Source organism: Cynara cardunculus (genome assembly GCF_001531365.2).
Source record: "Cynara cardunculus var. scolymus isolate 2C chromosome LG 2, CcrdV1, whole genome shotgun sequence".
NCBI lineage: Eukaryota > Viridiplantae > Streptophyta > Magnoliopsida > Asterales > Asteraceae > Cynara > Cynara cardunculus.
Window position 1 is genome coordinate 6,252,116 of NC_037529.1, and position 8,515 is coordinate 6,260,630.

General features: G+C 34.4%; 2 protein-coding genes across 2 annotated transcripts; one reads left to right on the forward strand and one right to left on the reverse strand.

Moving 5' to 3' along the window:
- The first annotated feature begins 410 nt into the window (after positions 1–410).
- LOC112507544 (replication protein A 14 kDa subunit B-like) lies at positions 411–2,825 on the forward strand. The gene is made up of 3 exons (XM_025112181.1): positions 411–651; positions 1,223–1,481; positions 2,604–2,825. Exons 2-3 carry the CDS (start codon positions 1,226–1,228, stop codon positions 2,666–2,668), a joined length of 321 nt encoding a protein of 106 aa, XP_024967949.1. The 5' UTR covers positions 411–651; positions 1,223–1,225; the 3' UTR covers positions 2,669–2,825.
- A 350-nt stretch (positions 2,826–3,175) lies between these two features.
- LOC112508111 (F-box/kelch-repeat protein At1g57790-like) lies at positions 3,176–6,161 on the reverse strand. The gene is made up of 3 exons (XM_025112892.1): positions 6,049–6,161; positions 4,218–5,322; positions 3,176–3,456 (listed from the first exon to the last, which is right to left on the reverse strand). The coding sequence occupies exons 1-2, from the start codon at positions 6,078–6,080 to the stop codon at positions 4,227–4,229; spliced, it is 1,128 nt and encodes a 375-aa protein (XP_024968660.1). The 5' UTR covers positions 6,081–6,161; the 3' UTR covers positions 3,176–3,456; positions 4,218–4,226.
- Positions 6,162–8,515: the final 2,354 nt, after the last annotated feature.

Consider the following 8,515-nt stretch of genomic DNA (forward strand, 5'->3'; position numbering starts at 1 on the left):
AAAAAGTTAAAAAGACACAAATAACTTAACGGACTAGTTTAACAGAGTTAGTGACCAAAGACTATTTTCAAAGAAAAAGATAAACAATGAAGACCATAATTATAGTCATTTAAGTCTACATACCACTTTCGAGAATTGGAGTAAATCATAAGGACCAAAATTGTAGTTTACTGTAGATAAAAGAGTAAATTATGTTTTTAGTCCCTCTCGTTTGTTGAAAGTTTCTATTTTTTTTCCATGTAATTTTGAATTATAAACCATAGAAACAAAAACTATAATTTAAAACTATAAATACGAAATCTGCAATTCTTAACAAACCGAAATCTGCAAATTTTAACAAACTGGCAAAAAAACGTAATTTACTCTAAATAAAAAAACAAAAACACTTTACATTTGAGTATTTGACCCATGGTCTCACACAATTCGGTTAGGCACGTGGAAATCAAAGCACAACCATCAGCCAACCCGCGTCCGACCACATGGGTTATGGGTTTGGCGGGAACTTTCACCGCCCCTATCACTTTAGGGCTCCAAAATATAAAAGAAGTAGCATTTTAAGAATTTTCAATCTGTTTGTATAATCTCGGATTCTCTCCTGTTCTGATACTTCCGATTCGCCTTCTTGTAAGTCGATTCAACGCACAGCACCAGGTTAGTACTTGTCTCGTCTACTTATGTCTGTTGTTAGGCTCTAAAATTCTTGAATCGTGGAACTGTTTGTGCTTAGGTCTTGTTGATTATCTTTGTCTGGTGATTAACTTGGAAATCTGTGGGTGTATGTTGATACTAGTAGTGAAAACACATCGGTTTTGGTATATAAGCCTCTTATCTTGGATATAGAAAGAAGATTCACTTTTTTGGAACACCTTTATCTCGTATACATCACATTTCCAGTGTGGTTTAGGAATTGGGTTATTGTTTGACTAGTTGTGGTTGTGTCATTTTTATTGATCTTTTAAGGGTATATGACACCATGGCTCATTTATATGAACGCATACCGTCTGTTCGACAAAAGTGTTCAGTGAGCTTTTGCTTCCCCCTTTCAGATCCATACCTAACCCTCTGGTTTATTAGTGGTTGTAAGTTTATTGTTTGCAAATTGAGTGATTAATGAAGTGTGTGAATGGGTTTATTTTCTAGCTTTTGATTTTTGTAGGAAAAGAAAACACTGGTGTTCCTATGAGGATATTTAAAATGTTCTGCTTTTCTAATGTGTCTGTAGGAAATGGATACATCAAACCCAGCTGTTCTTGTGAATGCTGACCTGCTTCGCAGTTACGTGGGCAGAAGAGTACGGACAGTGATTCAGGTAATTCGGCCTGATGCTGGTGGTCTCATTGGGAGATCGACAGATGAAAAGCAAATTGTTGTAAAGGGTCATCCGCCGTCTCCTCTTACTACTTTCATTGAAGTAATTGGTGTTGCTGATACTACACAATCCATCTGTGCAGAGATAATGACCAACTTTGGCGATACATTTGGTATGACTTTTACCCAAAGATAATAAACAAAATTCTTGGAATGTTACACATACAGCATGACTAGTAACTATGTGCTCCTTTCTCATTTAACTGATTTTTGCTTGTTGATTGATATTATTGGGTGCTAAAATGTGATCCAAAAATACTACCTACGACCTATGGACTATAAACAAAAACATATGTTATTTCAAGTAGCAATAATCACATGAAAACCCCCATGATCTTTGGCTTCATAATTTTGGGTTGAAGGGATTAAAACAAAGTTATTATCTCATCTGAGAATTTTCTTTAGCTTTGGGTATCTTGGTTTTGTCATTTCGACCACAATTGGGTTTTTGAAACAAAAATCATTAAAATTGATCCATCTGAGAGAACACAATTATCTGGCCTTAATATTAAGTTCTGCCAACATAGATTGTTCTTGTATAATAGCTTCCTGCTCTTGATTTTGCCTGAGAGAACACAATTATCTGGCCTTAATATTAAGTTCTGCCAACATAGATTGTTCTTGTATAATAGCTTCCTGCTCTTGATTTTGCCTGAGAGAACACAATTATCTGGCCTTAATATTAAGTTCTGCCAACATAGATTGTTCTTGTATAAACTGAACCAATGATCATTTGAACACAGCCTCTTTTAGAAAGAACACTATAGCCAATGGAATGAACCCTCAAGGCCTCAACTTCTAAACCTGAAAGAGGGGCTAGATAACATGAAGATAAAGCATGTTGTGATGCTACTATCATAGTTTTTGCCTCTATTATAGTCATGTTGTTGAGAAAATGTTGGATGCTACTTTAGCTTTGAGTAACTCAGGAGAAGCAAATAGAAAGCTTGATGATAATTTTCATAAACTCCAATCTCATCATTGATTATCTGCATATGGTTTAATGAAAGCATATGTTTGCTACCTCATGCCTAAAACACTCTTCAACAATGACAACTTGTAACCAAAAGAAACAACATCAATAATCTACATTGTGTATAAACTTTGTTGCTGTTGATAGCAAAAGAATGATTTGTTTGTCCATGGCATAGTTAATTATACCTTAGTTGATTGTGTTCTTATATCTTCTGCGGTTATTTTGTTGTAATTTGTTTGTATTTGTATTTGTATTTCAGATACAAATAACTTCAACCAACTTTGCCAACTTGCTAATGGGGACTTTAGGCACTTGTTTATCTAAGGAGTCTCTCTGCTATGAATGATCCCAGATGCCTCTGCTTTGATCGAGATCGAACCTTGGCTATTCCTGTAACCTTTGTGGATCTTTTTCCATTTTGTTGGCATTTCGTATCAATTGCGTGGCTGTGCTAATGCAAAAAGTTTGGACCTTGTCTTGCAATCATGCACTCTGAATGAATATACAAGTTGCTTTTTGGTTAAGACTAGAGTAGAAAAGACTGGTTAACTAATTTTGGACCGATAAGGACCGAGGATTGGTGCTCAGCCCAAGTACACGATTACAAGTGAAAGCTCATTTTTCATCCTAAATTTTGAACTTGGGACCAGTCCTTAACAGGTTAAAAGAAACATATATAAAGCTTGAAAACTGATCCTTGGTATATGTTTTTTTATTTTATTTTTTGTTGCTAAAAAACACCGATCTTTCTAAAAACGGTTAATGACCGGTCCTTGCGCATCTACGTCGTACTTGAAAACCAAATTGCAATGCTATATTGAGATCGAGACTGAAATAAAAAAAAGAGAAGAGATAATTTATGTGATCCTTTTCCCAAATAATAATCAACTACTATAAATTATTATTATTAATTTATATATAACTTTGTAACTCAACTACAACTACAACTGCTCAACATTGTATTCATTTTGAAAGCTGCATTCCTGTTTCCATTCCATTTCATCTACTCTGCTTCTGCTTTGGTTTTACCTAATATACATCGATGCTCAGCTCACTTCCACAGGATTCAGCTTTACACAATGCCAAATGAGAACAATGTCGTAACCACCACACTGCAAACAACAAACAAGGTTTTAGCAACATAACTAACACCAATACATTAAGTTCAACACATAACAACGTTTCCAGGTTTTCCAGAGAAACAGTTATATATCACGACATTAACTCCAGCGCAATCTCAACTTCCGGTAACGATTTTGGCAGAAATTGTTTCTTTTTAAAACTTGGGAGAATCATATATTAAAATCGAGATAACTCTCCATTAAATGGAAATGATTGCTGGAGTGATTATTGGGCAGTTTAACTATATTGTAGTAAGAAGGCTTCAGCTCCAAGGAGTCAGAAGCCTCTAAGTCAAAACCGCTTTAGAATCACAAGTTCCTGAACAAAGAATCAGAGGCTTCGGAGTGGAACTCAAAAGCTTATGAAGGGAATTTTTAGGCTTCTAAATTTCACTTAGACATTCGGAAAAGCATGTCTCAAGCTTTTGGCCACAGCCAGGGGGAGCACCCCCTTGATCCCGCCATATGGCACCATCCGGCGATCTTGGGTTCTAGTTATCTTATACTAGTGTGTATTATAACTTAACTAACAACCCCATATTTTCTTGTGAATCCAGATACATAAATGAACCTATGGTTTTCACTAAAATTACCAACAAACAATGCCAATGCTCTTTTTCTCTTACTAACAACTAGTGGTTTCTACATAAACTGAAGTGAAACCAATAAGAATGACCATGCAATCAAGTTTGTAGTATCTAACAATGCTAAACAGATTAAAATTCCATGACTAATTATGAGTAGACAATTACCTGTTTCAACTATTCCCAGCTGAAGGTTGAATGGTCTTCAGGTGGTTCGACCCAAATGCTTTCAAACGGATCTTGTTCTCCCCAATCATGGCACTGTTTCCGAGGGTAGTATCTTCGGTGATCAAGAGAGTACGATATGCACCGTTTCCCATAAAAACGAACTTTAGAGAAATACACACTATTCCTCATCATTCCAAGAAGGTCGGTTCTTGCATGGGACGACAAAAAACTAGCAAATAAGGTCACACCTTCAAGAGTTTTCATTTCTACCCACTCTTTATTTGCCTGATCTAGCTTATAAATAATCGGATTTTCACTATAACACGTATATATAACAAAGACATCGCCTTTATGCTCCGCCATAAATTTCCCCTTCCACCAATTTTTCACAAAGAAATTATCAGGACACCGGGGTGGAGGCACAATACGGATACTCCATGTGTGCTCCTGTGGATCATAAACTCCCAGCCATCCAGTTAAACTCAAACAATAGAATAGCCCGTTGCAGAAAACAAGCTTATTCCAAATACTGCTAACAAACGGCAAGCGGTTGTGGTAATTGACTGTAGTCCACTCTGCTGCCCCCGGATGGCAAGTGCTGATAGCAACAACAGTTGGACTAACATGCTTAACTGTAAAAAGAATACAGTTCGGAGACTTGGGAGAAGTCGAAAACGCAACTATTTGATACGTCATTTCGAATCTTGGCAACTTAATCATTTCCCGTGTGAAGGGATTAAAGAATAGAACACGTTGTGTTCTTGGCTTGTATAGCAACAACCAACCATCTTTATTGTAACATATCCTACATCCATGTAACTCCGGTAATTCAACAGAATACGTTTTTCGCTGTGATGGATCGTAGAATTCAAAAAGGTGGCCGAGTTTTGGGAAGTACATAAGCCACGGTGGCTTGTTTACCTTTCTGACCGAAAGAGCAACCGAGAGCCATCTTTTGCAAACAGCAGAAGTGCGAATGTTATCCTTTAACGTTAACCGGGAAATTATCAATTCCAAAAGCTCTACTGGAAGCACAGACCATGCCTCCTGCTCGCTATTTTCTTTGATCGATACTCTTTTATCATCTTTAAACGTTTCCGACAACCTACAAACACAAAATCATATAAATCAGACACGAACATTGGTGCAATACACCAAAGGGCCTTTGGCTTAGCGGTATCGTAGCCTTTGGCCTTCTAGGAGGTCAGGTCCTGACCTCACCATAGGTGAGGAGGGTGTCTGAGTTTATTTGTTGCATTTGCCATATATAAATATTACATACTTCAAAAAAAACATTGGTGCAATACTTCTATCTGCAATATCCCATAATCCCCCCGAGTTCAGGCTATGACAACATAGCATCAAATGAACCCCTCTCATTCACACTCTCATTCTCACCCACATCAACATCAACAATCTACAAACTCAGATCAAACCATAAAAAACAAAACTTCTTAGCAGAAACCCTAAAACCTAAAGTACCAAAACTTTATAAAATGTCAACAATCCAAAGAAATCCACCGTTTATCAAATCCGTATACAATCCAATCAAGAAATTGAAGAGAACAAATCCAAGTTCGATGAAGCGTTCTACTGAATTACATGAAACTATGAATTACCCGCAAAACCCACACACACAAGCGTCGAATTTATCAAATCGAAGTTAATTTGGCACAGATTCACTTAAATTTAACAGAACTGTAGCTGAATTGTGAAATTGAACACGGATCTCATATCTATAAACCCTAGAAACCAAATTCCTCAAAAAACCCAACTATAAAATTGAAGAAACCCAATTGGAATTCAGTTGAAATCGTTGCAGAGAACTTACAATCTGAGTTTCCTTCTCTTCCTTCCTGCCATAACTACACCAGAGAGATAAAAAGCTTCACACTGTGCGTGTGTGTGTGGGTGGGTGTTTTGTAGAGAGAGAAGAAGATATGTTGAAGAGATGGTGGGAATGACTGTTGTCAAAATGTAGAAGCAGCTAGCCTTGTTACCGTAACACGTGTATACAAGGAAGTAATCTGGTGTGACGAGACGCAGGGATACGTGGTAGCAATAACTAATGGGATCGTTAGGTGAAGATTAGTGGTTGACGTGGCGTGCTATGATTGAGAGATGGGTGAGGGTGTTGGGAATACATTCGGTGGTACCTCGTGTTGGTGTCGGAAACTACCGTCACATGTGGAAATCACATTTTAGGTGCTGTCTATCTCCGTGTACTGCCCTGGGTAAATGTGTAAATCACCCATGCGTGACGTGGCAATCATGCATTGCCTTACAACTCAACATTCTTTATTTTTTTGTAATTCTTTATTTTTTTTTAAATAATTATAATTAAATTTACCATTTTTTAATGCTTAATTAGATACCTTTAATTTTTAAATGTTATATTTTAATTAAAGGAGACACGATTTTATTTTCAATTATTCTTTTTTAATTATAAGATCTATTGATCATATATTTCAAATCTTCAAAATTAAACCACAAGTGTGGTGTCTGATTATTTTGAGCTTGACTATAAAGGTCAAAAGTACCAGTAGGTCTCAAGTTCAAATCTAAGAAGGAATAAAAATCCCCTTGTGGCCACGGAGGTTCAAATACGGCGACTCCGGACTATCTGCAAAGCAGGTGGTCGCTCTGAGATTAATCGGCTCGCATAGCGGGTTGGATATCTAGGTTAATCTAAAAAAGAAAAAAACCTTTAAAATTAAAGTTTAATTTTATAATTTAGCGGATATCGTTACTAGCTGAACCTTAAAACCTTAAATTTGGTTTCTCATATTCATTGATTCCATTTTAATCAAGTCACATTACTTTACCGAATGAATATGATAAAGACCAAGAATCTTATTTGGTAAGAGCGAAACAAGGACCAAGAGTCTTACCTGGTAAGTGACGTCAACAACTCTTACCATAATAAAAGTTTACCGGGTAAATTGTTGCATACGTTACTATTATGATGGATTAAAATTTTAACCCACAAGTAAATGATAATATTAAATTTTACCAATAAACGCTTACTAGGTAAGTAACCGCGTTTTAAAAAAAAAAATACTATCAAATAAAACCTATTAATATCGACAATGGTATTATAAGAGATAATATTAATTTATTTTAATACATCTTTTTTGTAGTCAAGATTCAAGAGGCCAAGGAAAAATTGGAATATTTTCATTTGTCAAATGTGTTTTCTCGAAAACCTTAAATTAAACAATTAAGATTTTCTTATCATAATCTAGAAGGCATATATTTTCTGAAAACATCGAATAAATCATGAAAAATGTATCAATATATAAATGATGAAAAATATTAATTGAAATTTTAATTTAAAACTAGTTGTGTACCCGTGCAATGCGGCGGGAACCATGAATTTTAACGATTTTGAAGTTCCACTGGTTTTATAAGATAAGATTTAACGATGATATAGGTTACACTTGGTCTTTACATATTAATACAATTTGAATAAATAAGAGTTATGGTTCCAATTACAGACTATCGATGAAAAAATTGTATAACAGTTTAAAATTCAATATATTTAAAATCCAACATATTTAAACGACTCCACAAATGTATTCGATTTACACGAAGAGCAAATAACCAAGAAACTTGAGTTTTAAGATAAACACTCAAAACCAATAAAGAAAACTACAAATTTGACAGATCATAAGCCATGAAAATACAAAAAAAGATGGGTTTTAGAATGAAATTTCAACCGCTTACCCTCTTTCTTGTCCAAAAATTCAGATTAAGGTTGAATTAATACATGTATATATATATTTCAAAAAAACCCAAAAACATATTAATTCAAAACATATTATACAGTACAATTTGGACAGCTTAACCCCAAAATATATAGTATATATATATATATATATATAAATAAATAACTATAAAAGTATAAATCGTAAATATTAAAAATATTTTTTCACAGTATATATAATATATAATAATATAATTAAGTTAAAAATTATTCAATATTGAACTCATTTCGAATGTATTAACGAGACGATTATAATGGTGTAACTTGTTAAAATAAAAATACATTTTTAAACATGTTTTAATTGATATACGATTATGTATGTTAATTTGATAAATGTTTAAAATGAAACATTTAAAAATAAAGGGCATAAAGTAGATTAATTAATTAATTATAGGAGTATAAAGTGTAAATTTAAAATTATAATTTTAAAAAATGAAAAAATGAGTATAAAGGGTATTTTGGTCATTTAGAATTTTAAGACTTTTGCTAAATTTGTTTAATAAAATAATATAGATAGGTGTATGTGTAATTG

Excerpts from the sequence above, each read along its gene's own strand:
- LOC112508111 (XM_025112892.1), bottom strand. The coding sequence starts at position 6,080 with ATGGCAGGAAGGAAGAGAAGGAAACTCAGATT. Across the intron at positions 5,323-6,048 it reads AAGAGAAGGAAACTCAGATT|GTTGTCGGAAACGTTTAAAG; the intron begins GTAAGTTCTCTG and ends TTGTGTTTGTAG.
- LOC112507544 (XM_025112181.1), top strand. The coding sequence starts at position 1,226 with ATGGATACATCAAACCCAGCTGTTCTTGTGAATGCTGACCTGCTTCGC. Across the intron at positions 1,482-2,603 it reads CAACTTTGGCGATACATTTG|ATACAAATAACTTCAACCAA; the intron begins GTATGACTTTTA and ends TTTGTATTTCAG.